Source organism: Pelodiscus sinensis, chromosome 9, assembly GCF_049634645.1.
Source record: "Pelodiscus sinensis isolate JC-2024 chromosome 9, ASM4963464v1, whole genome shotgun sequence".
Lineage (NCBI taxonomy): Eukaryota > Metazoa > Chordata > Testudines > Trionychidae > Pelodiscus > Pelodiscus sinensis.
Genome location: NC_134719.1, coordinates 57,497,039 through 57,512,227, shown reverse-complemented (window position 1 = coordinate 57,512,227; position 15,189 = coordinate 57,497,039). Strand labels below are relative to the sequence as shown.

The following is a 15,189-nucleotide window of genomic DNA, read 5'->3' as shown; positions in this document are numbered from 1 at the left end:
ATTGTCGTCCAATGGAAGCCTCCTCCATTATTAATTTTTCTCATTGAAAGCCAAGTCATTTGATTTTTGTGTTGAGATACGCACGTGCCCATGCGCTGTAATACAGATCTAAAATTGAAATGTTTCTTAGGGGTTATTGTCCTATACGGAGCAGTCAGGGATGCAAAACAGTGTATAGAGTATGAGACTAGCCCTTTGTGTCCTTGTTGGGCAAGTTTCATGCTCTAGGATGGCAAACATTGGATAGGGAAGCTTTGCTATGATGAGAGGTAAATCTGTTATGATCTTGACTACTCTGACATCATTGCATTTGCACCTTTTTTTTTTTTCCCTTACAGGCTTCACAAGCTGCCCAAGAGGCAGACGACAATGCAAGAAAAGCTAAAAGCTCTGTTAACAGTTTGCTCACCCTCATTAATGACCTTCTGGGACAGCTAGGTATATATCTAATTTACAGTTATCCACACCCCTCCCAGAATGCTACTCCTAAACACTTGTGCCTTGTTCTTCAGCATGTTGTTTTATTGCAGAAACTGGAAAAAATTCACAGTTGGATTAGCTTGGCTGCTCACCTGACAATCTGGGTGCTAGGAATTTAATGATCCATTAAGTTATTTATTTCTGAATCAATATTTTATGGGTTATCCTCAAAGGCTCGTTGTGTAGGTGTACTATGTTCATTGCTGCTTTGGGTGAGCATTGCGGATGTGACTCAGTTTCACAGTGTCTGAGACTTCACTGCTTTAAAGGCTAGCAGACATGTTAGAAGGCTGGCAGTTGCTTGTGAGGAGTTTTCTTTGTCCTCTTTTGTTTCCTGTGCTCTGGTTTCTTTCTGCTTTTGGAGGATTACATACATTTTGGTTACTCCCTCTCCTGTGATGGTCTTCCAGCAGAGAAGGATAACAGGGAAATGATGAAAAGCCTTCTAGATCCTGTTGGATAAATAAGTTCATGATCTTAATTTGCTGCTTAGGGGAATCTAGAGCCCTTTTGACAAGCATGCCCTGGCTCCTTCACAGAAGGAGGAAAAGAAAAGCTCCTGTTCAGAGTAAAAACAAAGGATCGAGAGAGAACCAGGTAGTCCCTTCTACCCTCCTCTCTCTCAGCCACAGTCACCTACAAAGGGCGCCACCAATAGAGTCTCTGATAGAAATTAAAAGTAAAATAATAGCAACAACTGACTTTTGGCTCTCTACAGCATCCTTCAAAAGGCTGCAGGGCTTCAGCTAATTACTATGGAAAGTATTTTCCCTATCTCAGTAAACCCTCCTCTTCTCCCATAGTGCCCTACCCTGGAGTTTTGTCCTGCCAGGAATAGTTTGTCAGAAGAATGTGTATTTACGATAAATGCTTTGCTTTTTTGCATTCTGCTTTATCCCGAGACTTGACCTTAGGAGTTGCTTAAATCCCTCCTATGTTTGCAAAGCCCCAGCCCAGTAACACACTTAGATGTACATTGTACAGTTAGTAGAGAATAATTAACTGTATATTGCACAGCTGTGATTCATTCATAGGGATCACATAACCTTATAAACGATAGAAGCAAAGCTTGTGTTAAGAATGCAGAAGATGTCATTTATAACTTTTTCCACTAAAGAGAATATTTTAAAATGAATTATTGAAAACCGAGGGCCAGATTCTGAGCTTGTAAAAAGCTGCGGAAGACTTGGCCCACAATGTATGCAGCGAGCTAGGATAATTTAAAATCAGCTGTCACGCACGAAAGGTAAAGACTTGATGATATACTTATTGTTTATTCATAGTGGGTTCAGGTAAGTGTGGTTCAGACACCCACTTAACCCGAAACTCCATCTTGTGAAGCGTAATCATAGTTTTGCCTTGTTTCACAGTATTGAAAGTCCCAGTAGCAATTCCAGTTAGTGTTAATGCTGCATGAAGACAGTTATTTCACCAATAAGGTTCCACTGTATTAATCCATCATTTGCATTCTCCTGGGTAAATGCTTTCGAGCAGCCAACAGCCTTGTGAAGTGTTAGTGGAATTCACTGTGTGTGTGCTGCTGATTTTTCTAGGGCAACTGGACCCAGTGGACTTGAACAAACTGAATGAAATCGAGGGTACTCTGAATACAGCCAAAGATCAGATGAAAGATAGTGACTTGGACCGGAAAGTGACTGAATTGGAGGATGCAGCCAGGCGGCAGGATGAAGCCATACAGGCCTATAACAGGGACATTGAAGATATCCTGAAAGACATTAACAATCTGGAAGACATCAAGAAGACCTTGCCATCTGGCTGTTTCAACACCCCGTCCATTGAGAAACCCTAAGGGTGTGCTGGGGGTGGGGTGGGGGCATTCCCCCAGCGTCTGGTGGAGCAATTGTTTGGCTATGGAGTGCCTTAACACACAGATTACCTTCTTCAAATCCCCAGCTCTCCGCTGCTCACAGTTGCTATTTTCTTTCCAAATCAGGAAAAGTTGCAAAGATTTTTAAAGAGAAGCAAATTAAATATCCATTTTTGGGCATCAGAAAGTTTTTAAATAAATTTTCTCTTCCTCAACACTCCACTCTGCCCCTCTCTTATACACACCTCCCTTTGATTTGCACAAGGATGTGAAATGTTTTGGACTACTCTTACTGTGGTGCAGAAACGACCACGTGAGCCGGTGTACAGTGGGGCAAACTAGATCTCGTTTTTCTTCTCTTCCCCCTTACACCTTAAACCCCCCTCAGTCCCAGATTTCTCTGTTTCTATGAAGGAAAGGTTTGGCTATCGAAGTATTACTACAATGGCCAGTATAGCTGCACTCATAAAGAACGCTAATCCCCTTCTTCAGGTATTAACCACCTCCTTCTTTTTTAAACAGATCTACATAAATTAATGGCTAATCAAAAACATTGGTAGCCACCTATCATATGATTTAGCATCTGTCTAGCATGCAGTATACCCCTCTGCTGAGAAGAGAGAGATGCAGCTGTGAGAAGAGCTGGTGGGAGGAAAGGTAGAGGAATGAGGTGATAGATCTCAAAACATTACTGTTGGCCTGTAGAACAGAAATGTCTCTCATCTGTGAACAGCTGCCTGAGCTTTTTCTTCAGGTAGGGAAGCTTGCAAGTGATCAGCTCTGATCTCCTCAGTAATAGCTACTAGGAGTCTCAAAAGAAAACATTCAGGGTTACAGAGAGACAGGGTTTTTTTAAGCCACTAAGATAATTTTGAAGAAGAAAGCAAAGAGCTCTTATCAGTTAGCCTGTCTAAATATGAAGCTGTGATGTCTTCAGATAGAACATGGGTGTCTGTAAGGGTCTGTTTCTCCACCCTCTTGCTATCAGGGGTTGGTGTCTTTACACTACAGTATCAGGCTTGCCTTTGTCCAAGGCAAAACTCATCCTACTCCCATTTTCCTGCTGATCTCCCAGTCTTCCTAAAATGCTGCAGTACAGATTGTTCAGACCTAGGTCTTGTGGCAGATATCCAGCACTCACAGTATTTCACATGGCTGCCGCTTCAGAACTTCTGTCCAACTCAATGTCACCTGCTCCCACCTAATTAAGCTACCTTGTAGGGTAGGGGGAGGGGTTGCCTTTAACCCCAACCCCTTGAGTTTTCTCATTAAATCGGTCTGACACTCCCTGCCTTTAAGATTCACATATATCTATCCTTAAACACTATGCAACTTTGTACGTTTGCGTAGCGGGGAAGAAATTATTATCTGACACACACTGGTGCTATTAATTATTTCAGATTGATATTTTTGAGTGAATGTGGGTTTTTTGTTTTGTGTCTGTCTGTTTTATCATGATTACAGAGTGAGGAAGTCTACGTACGTACGTGTGTGTGTGTGTGTGTGTGTGTTTGTGTGTGTGTAAATATACTCGGTCCTATTTCCAGAATGGCACGGTCTGTTCTCTACTTGCTTCCTCTTAGCCATCACCATACATGCACCATATATCTCTGCCACTATTATTCCTTTGAGGTCAGGCATCTCCCTGGCCAGCTTCCTGCTCTCTTCTCTCCCTTATGTTTGCAGTATCTGTATTCTGTGGTATTAACAATAACCTGCTTGCCTGTGTATGCAGCCCAATGATGGGGCACCCAGCCCCCCAAGGAGGACTCTGAAATGTGTAACTCATAAGAGACTCGTTACCTTCTTTGTCTCTGACCAATGGACGTGACATGCTGATTTTGGATGGTTGGGGCTTTGCTCCTGGGAGAGCTGTAGCACTGTTATAGGCCCAGTAGAGGTCTAAGAGCTGAATCTGTAGCTTTCCTACATGTGCAAGAAGTGAGAGCTCTCCTTAGGGCTCTGCCATTGCTGCTGGGCAGAGGGGAGTGGTTTCCAGCCAGCCCTCACATTTCCTACTTCTTACCGTGGGCTTGTTACAATTTACCAAAAACTGACTTGGAATTCTCCTGCCTTGGAATACCCCTAATCCCACAGGTGGAGCAGAGCTGCCTTTGTCCGACAGCACACTTGTGGGACTTTCCTATCAGTATTTCCTGGCTGGCTGTTCTAGTATCGTGGCTGCCTCCTAACCAAGTCACCTCTCGGCCAAGGCTGTGGAAAGAGCAGATACTAAATTGCAATTCCATGCCCTGGCTCACCTCAGGCCTAAGGTTTCTGGCTTTTCACTTTTTCTTAAACTGTTTTTAACAAATTTTTATTTTTTAAAAAAGGTCTTTATAAGCAATCTTTTAATACACTACTGCATTACAGCCCCAATATCTCATTGTATAAGTCCAGTTATTTCTTTGCATAATGTGATGACAAGAAGGCTGCTGGTAGAATGCTGGTTGTCACAGGGGACGCACACCTGTTCCCTCATTTTATTCTTGCCTGTGGCCTCCTCCATATGTGCCTTCACTTCAGCTTTTGCCTTAATCTGTGGTCTTGCTGTCTGGGGCGGTGAACAAAATGCGACACTTGCAGTTTTTTATGTATAAAACAGTATTTCTTATTTATAATAAAGTCTGAATATTTGTAACCCCTTATACTGTGAGTTTCTTTGAGTGTTCTTTATTTGGGGGAAGTGCATGGTGACTTGGCATGTAAAGCTTGCCTTATGAAGGCTAATCAATTCAATCTGTGGGCTCGAATATTTACTCGTCTTTTCTCCTGGGATTGTTTTGGTTTAGCTGGTCTGTGAGGACTTTACCTAAATCTGCTCTTGGAATTTGTAACAGTGAAGAGATCTCATCTCATAATCAGAATCATGCGAGAAGAATTTCAATTCCTACAAGATTCAATTGATGGATGCTAACTTTCTCAGAACTTCCCAAGGCAATAACTGATACTTCATATATGGACTAAGGATGTTAGAGTAGTCAACTAGTTGACTATTCGATAACCAAATGCTTATCGGTTAGTCAGTTGACTTGACTAGTCAATACCTCCTCTTCCCCTCCTCCCCCCGCTGCCTCTGTCAGATAGAGGCAGCAAAGGGTGCAGGGAAGAGGGGGTACTTTAAAGGGCAGTGCCACACAACTGAGCCTGGGTCAGCTGTGCAGCACTGCCCCTTTGAATGCCACCTCTGCATTTCAAAGTGGCAGAGCCGCACAGCTGATCCCCAACTGTTTCAAAGAGGCAGTGCCGCCTGGGGCCCGAGGTCAGCTGGGGACTCCCCAACTGATCCCAGGCTCCACGCAGCATTTCTGCGGAATCCAGGATCAGCTGACCCGGGGTTCTGCTGAAATGCTTTGTGAAGTCAGGGATCAGCTGGGGACTCCCCGGACTCTGCGTGGCATTTCAAATCGGCAGCGCAGCCTGGATCCCAGGGTCAGCGGGGGACTCTGAGTCCCCCAGTGACCCCGTGCTCCATGAGTGCACTTCTGTTTTGAAATGCACAAGAGCCCCTGCTAGCAACTCTTGTACACTTCAAAGCTGGCCCACTTGGGAGTCAGCGGGACTTCCCACTGCCCTGGGGCTGCATGCAGTGTTCCACATTCCTCCTTTGACATGTACAGAAGCCCCAGAGGGAGTGCTTATAGACTAGTAGAGTAGTCGATGGAAATTTCATCGACTACTCAACTAGTAAATTAACTGATATTTAACATCCTTAATATGGACTGTGTTCTTTCAGCTGTCCCTGCATGATTTGATGCAAATGGTAAAGCCCTGCATGGGACTGTTGTTTTTTTTTAATCCTGTCCTGCCCTGCAATACCTACACCCACTCCCACCTACTTCTGCATTGTTTCTTGCATTTTTAACCCACAAAAACCTTATCCTCAAATCCCACAAGAATGAGAGGTTGTCCTGCCACGTAACAAACCACGCTTCCCTCCCCCTCCATAAAAAGGTGATTACTACATATAAAGTAGAACCTGAGAGTTACTAACACCAGAGTTATAAACTGACCAGTCAAGTGCACACCTTATTTGTAACCAGATGTATGCAATCCGGCAGCAGCAGAGACCGAATAAAAACAAATTCAGAGCCATGTTAAATGAAAACTACTTAAAAATAGAAGGGAAAGCAGCATTTTTCTTCTCCGTAATAAAGTTTCAAAGTTGTATTAAGTCCATGTTCAGTTGTAAACTTTTGAAAGAACGACCATAATGTTTTGTTCAATGTTACAAATATTTCACTTACAAGCAACCTCTCTCGAGGTGTTTGTAATTCTGAGGTTCTGCTTAAAATGGGATTCAGGGACAAATTTTACCACTGAAAGAATAAAACTAATCTTACGAACACCATGTAAAAATACTTTTTAACTCCTGCTACAGTAAGCATCAAATCTTTCTATCCCTCTTAAATTTCAGTATTAAAACTTGTATATGGAGAGGGGGAGAAAAACTTGCTTTACATTGCCAAATTTCTATTTATGACAAACTGACAAAGAGACTTCATGGTTTCCCACAAAGTACAACAGTTTTGGGTTTTTTGCCCATGCAGTTTAGTTTGCACCAAAGTACAATTTACCCACTCCTGCAATGATTCCCATGGGATCCCAGGACTGCTGGAAGTGGTTACTTCTGAACAGATGGCACCATCTTCTTGCTCCAGAGTTGGAGCGCTCTCACCTCAATGTTTTTTTTAACCTGCTTTCCTTCCTCTTCTCTCATCTTTCAAGGTTCTTTTATGAAGCTGAAAACATGCCAGCGTGGTTTACTGCCCGCAAGGGTCAGAGAGGAGGGCTCTTTTGTTAGCGATACATCCTTCAAGACAAGTCTGTGCCAGCAACAAAAATCCTGTCCTGGCCATAGTCCAAACAAAGCACGTTCGTTTGAAAATAAAAAACCCAAAGTCAGTCGCATGTGACTGTGGCATAGTTAGCTCTCTCACTGGGCACATGAAGGAGTTTTAGTTCTTTTGGCTCAAAATAAAAGCAGTTTTTTCCTTGTCACTGAAGGGTAAGTGTATATGGCTTGGCCCCAGGCCTGCCAATGGGAGAGGGTGGGGGCAACTGTCTTGTGGCCTGGTGACTCAGAAGGGCTTAGCGTTCCCATCCTCTGCTGTTGTGGCAGTGGCTGGAGCCCCGCGCTCTTGAAATCACCACTGGTGCCCCAGGCAGCACGCTCTGGGCAGCGCTGACAGCTGGCTGCTCCCAGTCCCACCCCTTCTGCCTCTAGCCCTGCCACTTCTGGGAGCATGGAGCCAGGCCCCCTACCTTGCCCACGGGCCCAGCAAGTGTGTGGCTGGCTGGATGAGTGAGGGTGATCATCACCCATGGAAGAACCGAAGGGTCGGGGTGTGTGTTTGTGCATACCGTGAAGGTAAGGTCTGCTCTACCTTGAGTGGAGAGGCTGAGGAGGAGACGTGACTCTGAGCTGAAAGGACACCACCCTCGTCTGGGTAAAAGGGGAAGTTTTGCTTTTGATGTTTAAAATTCTGTCTTGCAGAATAGAAAACCCCAGTGATCCTAACATTCCATGGACTGTTCAAAGGGACCTCCACCACAATCAGCGGCATGAAGTAAGCTTATGCTCCCATCTCCCCAGATTCCATTCATTCATAAATTTCATGGATGCTTAAAGCCTTAAGCCAGGGACCACTATGATCATCTAGTCCGACCTCCTACAGATCACAGAATTTTCACTCAGTAATCGCTGCATCAAGTCTACAATTTCTGGTGGCACTACAATGGATCTTTCGGAAAGCCATTCAGTGACACAGAACCCACCACGTCCATCAGCTGTTCTGCTGGTTAAAAGTTTCCTATTTCTAGTTTGAATTTCTGTAGCTTCAACTTCCGGGTGTTTGGATTTTGCGATTGTGTTCTATTAGTTCCTAGGCCTTGCCTAGATTCAGATTTTGAGCTGTGACACTAGCATCCAGTGTGACCTGCTCCTATCTGGTTAAGTTTCCTTCTAGAGTAGAGGGAGCAGGTGCCTTGCCTCCACCCTTTATTGAAATGGTGGCAGCTGCTGGAGTTTTTTCACTGGATCTGTCCACTCCGTCCTATTTCCAGAGTGGCATTGTTTGTTCTCTGCTTGCTTCTTCTGAACCCACGCAACACATGCACTGATTATTCCTCTGGGGTCAGGTATTTCCCTTGCCTGGATTCATGCTCTGCTTCCTCCCGTGTTTGCAGTGTCTATATACTGTGGCATTAACGATAATCTACTTGCCTGTGTACTTAGCTTAAGTGATGGGGCCCTTGTCTCTTCCAGCAGTGCCAAAGGACTCTGGAGCGTGCAGCTCCCTAGGAACTGGTTGTCTACTCTGAGACTTGCAACAGAACCGAACACCCCTCCCCACTCGCTCTCCCCTCACTCGCTTTTACGGGGCTGGGGGATGGGAAGGGAATGAGGGCTCCAGTTGGGGATGTGGGCTCCGGGACAGGCCGGGAGTGAGGGGTTGGAGTGTGGGAGGAAGCTCTGATCTGAGCTTAGAGGTCTCTTCTGAGAGGTGGGCAAGTGCCTGCCATAGCCCTGGGCCCCTGCTGGTCAGTGACACCACTGACGAGACTTTAAACAACCCAGTCGGCTGTGCTGCCTGGAGCCACCAGGGTCCCTTTTTCGACCAAGTGTCGATAAACAGACGCCTGGCACCCTGAGCCAGCACTTCCTACTGACTGTCTGCACATGGTCTCTGGTTGATCGTAGTGGGGAGCAGCTGGCTGGCTTTGCTGTTCCAAAGTACAGGCTGGGTTACAAATATCAGTGTCTCAGGAGCAAACCTCATGCTGTGAAGTGTGTCTGTGGTTTTAGTTGATACAACCAGCACTGGCCGGGCAGTGATTGAAATAGCAGTAACCTTGTTGTGTGAACAGCACAAAGCTAGATTTTGAAAGGGACACTGGCTGGTATTAATGATTTATGCTGCTTTAGAAGTATTCACTGGCAAATAACACCTGTTCCTCCCCTGTGGAGAAACATCAGCAACAGCGAAGGCGGAAAGTCACTGGAAAAGTCACCTCTGTGCTCCCTTCACCCCGCCGATTGGGCGCCGGGATGGTCTCCCATTGTGATGAAAGGCTGCTGTGGGACACCACCGCCAACACTCTTGAGGTGACAACGGAGCCCCCAGGGATAGGGGCAGGGAGGTTACGACCACCTGACCTGCTGGCAGCGTGGCATGGGAGTGGTGCAGACGCTGCAGTGCCACGCAAGGGTCCCAACACAACGAGCGGTTCGCTCGAGGCTTCTGCGCTCTAGCAGAGCGGGGTGAAGTGGCTGCGGTGCAAAGCTCTGGGTTAACGGGGCAGGGAGAGGGGCAGAAGCGAGGAATCAGCAGTAGGATCACGGGGTTGCTTTCTGAGCGTGCTTGGCGGCTCTGCAGCGTGGTGTGTGAGTGCAGCGTCTGTCTCCATTGCGGGGGGTCCGCCCAGGGGTCTAATGGGAAAGGGCAGGAGTGCACCCCGGAGCACGGGGGATTGGAGGGGCAGAGGAAGGGCACAGGGTTGTGGGTGGGAGAGGGGAGGTACACAAGGCCGAGGACAGGCGGCCTGGCAGCAGTGAGTTCATGAGGTAAACCGCATGGCAATAGCTGCAGTGGATGGTGTTTGGGGTCCTTGCAGCTGAGGTAAAAAGCTGATTGACTCCGGCTGCTGCTGCTGGCACAATGTCTGGTGGAGGTGAGGGCTTTCTGAGGGAGCTCTGCACTCCACAGCCGGCTGCTCCTGCAGGAGGGCAGGGAGACCGTTAGGACCCAGTGGCCTGTGGTGTTTCCTCAGTGGAGGTCTTATGGGAACGGGGGAAGGGTTTCTGGGAAGGCCGTCCCTGCTCCTTTATTCCACTGGCTGGAATGGAGAATGGGGCTGCCTTCGGGCAGCCTGGCTGGGAGCAGATTGGCCACATCTGCACAGTGTGTGTGGGGGGGGGGGGATAGGGCGTATGCTGTGAGGCAGAGCTGTGGCTGACACAGCCTGGGTATGTCCAGTCAGTAATGTGCTCCAGATACAATCCCCCCTGGCCTAAGCAAGGGGTGGGGAACCTCAGGCCTAGGGGCTGGATGTGACCCCTGGCTTGCCTGGATCTGGCCTCATGATGGCTCTCCAGCTCCCCTGCCCCCCCACCACAGGCTCTGGCATGCACGAGGAACGTGGGGAGTGTCGTTCTCCGCAGTCAGGGGCCATGTCAGTGAGGGCTTTTTGGTTTTTTGCTCCTCACTTGCATGCGGTGCTGACTGATTTTCCTGTGGGTCAGTGGCTCCTGACCCAAAAAAGGCTCCGCACTCTGGCCTGAGCTGATACAGGGCGGCTGTGAGAGTGGCAGGGAAGCGTGACCAATGTCAGGAATGATGTATGAGGACTCCCTTGATGTCCCGCCGGCAGCGGCGCCGCTACAGTTGTGGGGAAGAGAGAAGAATGCAGCAAACACAGAAGAAAGGAAATAGATTCCTTCCTTATCTCACCCACCCCTGTGTGTTCTGTGGCCGGCAGGCAGGGCGTAGGCGAGGCAAGGCCAGACATGACTGTACCTTCTTGCGCTGCTGCCACCTCAGCTGCTGTCTAGCCAGACAGGCCTGGCTGGCTTGCTCACTGGCGCTGCATGGAAGGGCAGGGCTCCTGAGTGATCCACCACAGCCCAGAGGGGTGGAGTTTGACTTGCACCTCAGTGGGAAGAAAGGTGCCCCCGGGGCTGTTAATCTGAGTAGGGAGGCAGTCATGGGCTTGGACATTCCTCTGAGACAGGCTTTTACCGCACCCCGGCCACCTCCCTGGCTTGTAACTCTCAGGGCATTTTTGGAGCTGGACAGGTTGGTTCTTGCTCACAGGATCCTTGCTTTCCAGTGGAAATGAGGGCAGGGTAGGCTGGACTCTGCAGTCACTGGAGCTAACCAGCATGAAGGGGTTCAGGAACACAGGAAAAGCCAACACCTACAGCAAATGTACCTCACAAATGTCCCTGGCAGAATCCCGTTTGGCCCGGTTCCAGATTTTATTCTTTTGTCCCATGAAAGCCATGATGCAGCCACGCCTAGTGGACTAACCACAGGCTTGGGAGCCTAGGAAGGTCTTCATTTTAACCATAGCACTGCCACTGACTTACTTTCTGTGACCTTGGGCATGACACTTAACCTCCCCAATCCAATTTCCCCATCTGTAAAATGGGGGTGAAGATACTGTGATGCATCCTGGGGCTAGCCACGGTGGTTTATCACCTGCCCTTAGTGTGAGATGCTTTGTCTTTGCCTATTGGGTGGTCTGCTCCCCAACTCCACCAGCCCCAGACAACACAAGCATGCCCAACACAGGCCCCGCTGCCATTTTACACTTAGCACTGGGCATCCTTCAGCCCCTGAGTCCCTCTGAGGAAAGTCCAGCCCCAGCTCTTCTGGCTACCTGCAGTATTCACAGATTTGCTGTTCCTTAAAGTACACCACAGCTGATCACTGCTCTGCTGAACACACAGCACTTGTGTATGTTTAAACAAGTATGTTTGTTTTGTGAAGAGAATCTAGCAATGGCAAGGAGAAGCCCTGGAAACAGATAAAATACATTGCTACATCATGCATTCTGGAACCTAGACTGACTTGACTAGATCCCTTCATGCCTTTGCCCAGGGATCACCCAGAGTCCTTCCCATGTTTTGCAGCCAGGCTTGGCTGTGATCTTCTGTTCCCAAGCCCCTTCACAGAGCCAGCTTGCCCCTTTGTTGGGAGAGGCTGTGTTGCTTTGCATTACCTATGTACCAGATTAATCCTTTGGAGTTTGGCACCAACAGGACACCTTCCTGCTGATTGTGTTGTTCCTTAGGTTCTCTCTCCCGGAGATTTTGGAAATCTCGTAATTAACGTTAGGCTCAGCATGCACATAGGCCGTCATTGTGAAGTTGACAAAATGCTATGACAGGGAGGAGAAAGAAAGGTCTTTACTACCCACTGTCTGACACGTGTAACCCTCTCTTACCTTAGGAATCTAATTTTCAGTACAGCTACACAGGATAATATCTATGATATTTACATGCATTTTGCAATGATTATGGCCCTCGGCAGACTATTAGATCTCAGTAAAGCCCTCAACCTCCCTCCTCCTCCCAAGCTGGTGGGTTACTGTGCATATCTGACCCACAGGACCTCTGTGTCAATTGGCAGTGAGTGGTCTCCGGGTCACAGATGTCTTTGAAGAGGTAAAGCACCATACACACAAACTACAAAGTGTGTGAGCCCGTCTTCTCCGAATCCTGCACTCCAGCTGATGGGTTCTTGTAAAGGGTTGCTACCGCATGCCCCCCTTTCAAAACCAGGACTGGCCTCTTCCTTCCCCACCAGCCCTGCCAGCTACCGGCCTCTTTCTGTGAGGACACAGTGTCTGAAGCCCAGATCTGTAAAAGTATTTAGGTGCTGTGCCCAGCATTGCAGCGCCTAACTGATGTAGGAGCTCAGATCACATTCATTTACAGAAAAGCCAATGCAGACCATAAACAAAACTTTCACTCCAGCATCTTAGCCAGGTGACTAGGTCACACTTAGCCGGCCTGGCCCCTACCACGCACATGAGGGCAGGGCGGCATGCTTCCCACAACGGCATTATGCGTGCACAGGGTGCATCTGAGGTCGTGCTGTCAGGGACAAGCGGGGAAGTGTGTTTTCTGGGGGCTACTCCACGTCCAAGCCCTGCGCTCATCTCTACCTGGCTCTGCCCCCGGGGTTAGGCTTCTTGCCCCTGGACCCTTCTCTGGAGTTGGGAGTTCACTGCGACTCTTTCCCTGGGAGAGCAGATGATCCTTGCCCCCAAACATCCAGCCAGCTCCTGGAAGAGCCCTGCCTGAGATGACTGCAGCCCTCTGTCCTAGGGACACCTCTCACAAGCTCCCCATTCTGGTGGCTTCCTGAAGCTCTCGCCCTCTCAGCTCCCTGCTCACCCCTCTCCTGTGCCCCCCTTTTCCAATGGCCCTTTGGAGGACTCCCGCTGAGTGTATGAGACCTTTATCAGGCCCAGGCGCTCATTTGCTAATCAGCCATTGGGGCTGTCAGTCAGCCCCAGGTGGGGTCACCCGCAAGCCGTTTAAGGGCCCCCGGCACCACCTCAGGCGTCAGGCCCTTTGCAGTGGAATTCTGCAATTCTCCCCCTTGGGCCTGGCCCGCAAGTTCCCCATGCGGCAATGGCATTTGTCCAGCGGGCCCGAGTTTGTCCCTGGAAATTCTTCCCTTTTGGGACTCAGCGGCAGGCGGCCTTCTGAACACACCGGTCTGACCTACGTTAGCAGTCGGGAGAAAGCATGTGGAGAGGGAGGATTTCACCTGACGGCTCACTCTATCCCCAGTGGGTGTCTGTGTCACTGTGGTTTTCCCAAACACCCCCAGCCTACTTCTCCTGCTCCCCACTCCGTGTTTCTTTTTCAAACAGCTGTTGTCCTGGCACTTCTGCTTCCCCCGGGCCTTTTCCGGTTCTGCCATTGTCTTTTCAAGAGGTTGCTGGAAGAAGCGGCTTATCCTGGCCTTTTTTCCTTCTCTTCCTCTTTGTTTTCCTTATAGCCTCTATTGAACTAGGCCGATCTTTTCACACACTACCCTGGCCAGCCTGCAGCACAGCTAAACTTCCCTCACGCACAACTAGGGTTGCCAGATGTCTGGTTTTAAGCCCGGACAGTCCAGTATTTGTGGCCTTTGCCTGGTTTAAAAAAAAAAAACACACCAGAAAATACCAGACATGTAAAATGAGTGGGGAGATTTAAAGGAGCAGTGGCTTTTTTTTTTTCCTCCACCAATTTTTTTCCCTCCATGTTCGGTATTTTGCATGAAAGTATCTGGCAACCCTACACAAAACTGTAGCGCCTCATGCCCCTCTTTCCCTCGTGGGAGTTATACCCTGGCAACAGCCTGAGGAATTGTATTGCTGTATGACCGTGAGATGGCCAGTGCAGTAGATAGGGGTTTCCTGTGAGGACGAACTGGGTCTCTCTCTCTTTAGAAGTTCCCTGCCACTGCAGGGACTTCTGGCATTGGGGCACCTCCTTCCCTCCCGTTTTCTGCCCAGGAACTCAATAGTTCAGTCATCTGATGGCTACAATACATGGGTCTAATTCTGGTGGTGGGCCAGCGGGGGGTTAGCAGATGGGAGCAGTTCATGGCCTGTGATACACAGATGGTCAGACTGGGTGGTCCCTTCTGGCCTTTGACTCTCATTGAAAGGATCTTCTGTTTAAAAAAACTAGCATCACAATGACCAGCAGCCGCTCTGTGTCTCTTTATTTAACACTGTTCCCTGCAGGAGAGGAAAGGGGATCCCTAACCAGCGCTGGTGCAGATGTCAGTCAGCATGTCTGAGAGCCAGGGGAATGCGACAGGATTATTTGCACCTCATCCGGGATCATCTCTCATTCTCACCCTCTCCCCGCGCGCCCGTTCTCTGGATTCCGCCTCCTCTCTCTTGCCTCATCCCTTCTCTAGGGTAGAAAATGTCAGTTCTGAGCGAGCCGTCCGGTGGCACCTCTGAGACGAACAAAAGCCTGTCGTGGCGTGAGTTTTCTTGGGTAAAAGCCGCTTCCTCGGATGAGGAGGTGGAGCAGCACTCTGTCCCCCAGCTCACGCTGCCTTGGGGATGCAAGCCCACTTCTTCCAGAATTCGATTGCTCCCCCGCTGCGCTAGTTCCTGCACAGGCGCAGAATGGAAACGGGGGGTTGGCAAATCTACATGCAGTGCGGCAAGAAGAGCCAGAAAATGACAGCGGCCGATGGTACAGACTGACTGGCTAGGTAGCAGTTCTGCAGAAAAGGACCTGGGGATTACAGGGAATGAGAAGCTGGATATGAGTCAGCAGGGTGTCCTTGTAGCCAAGAAGGCTAATGGCATATTAGGGTGCATTAGGAGGAGCATTGCCAGCAGATCCAGAGAAG

At 48.7% G+C, this 15,189-nt stretch overlaps 1 protein-coding gene across 1 annotated transcript in view; it reads left to right on the top strand.

The window, feature by feature from the left end:
- The window catches only part of LAMC1 (laminin subunit gamma 1), a 149,035-nt gene extending 144,079 nt beyond the window's left edge, over nucleotides 1–4,956 (top strand). The window contains exons 27-28 of the mRNA XM_014575427.2: nucleotides 339–438; nucleotides 2,034–4,956. Of these exons, the coding sequence (XP_014430913.2) occupies nucleotides 339–438; nucleotides 2,034–2,290 (357 nt within the window). The 3' untranslated portion in view covers nucleotides 2,291–4,956. The remainder of the gene's footprint in view (nucleotides 1–338; nucleotides 439–2,033) is intronic.
- Nucleotides 4,957–15,189: the final 10,233 nt, after the last annotated feature.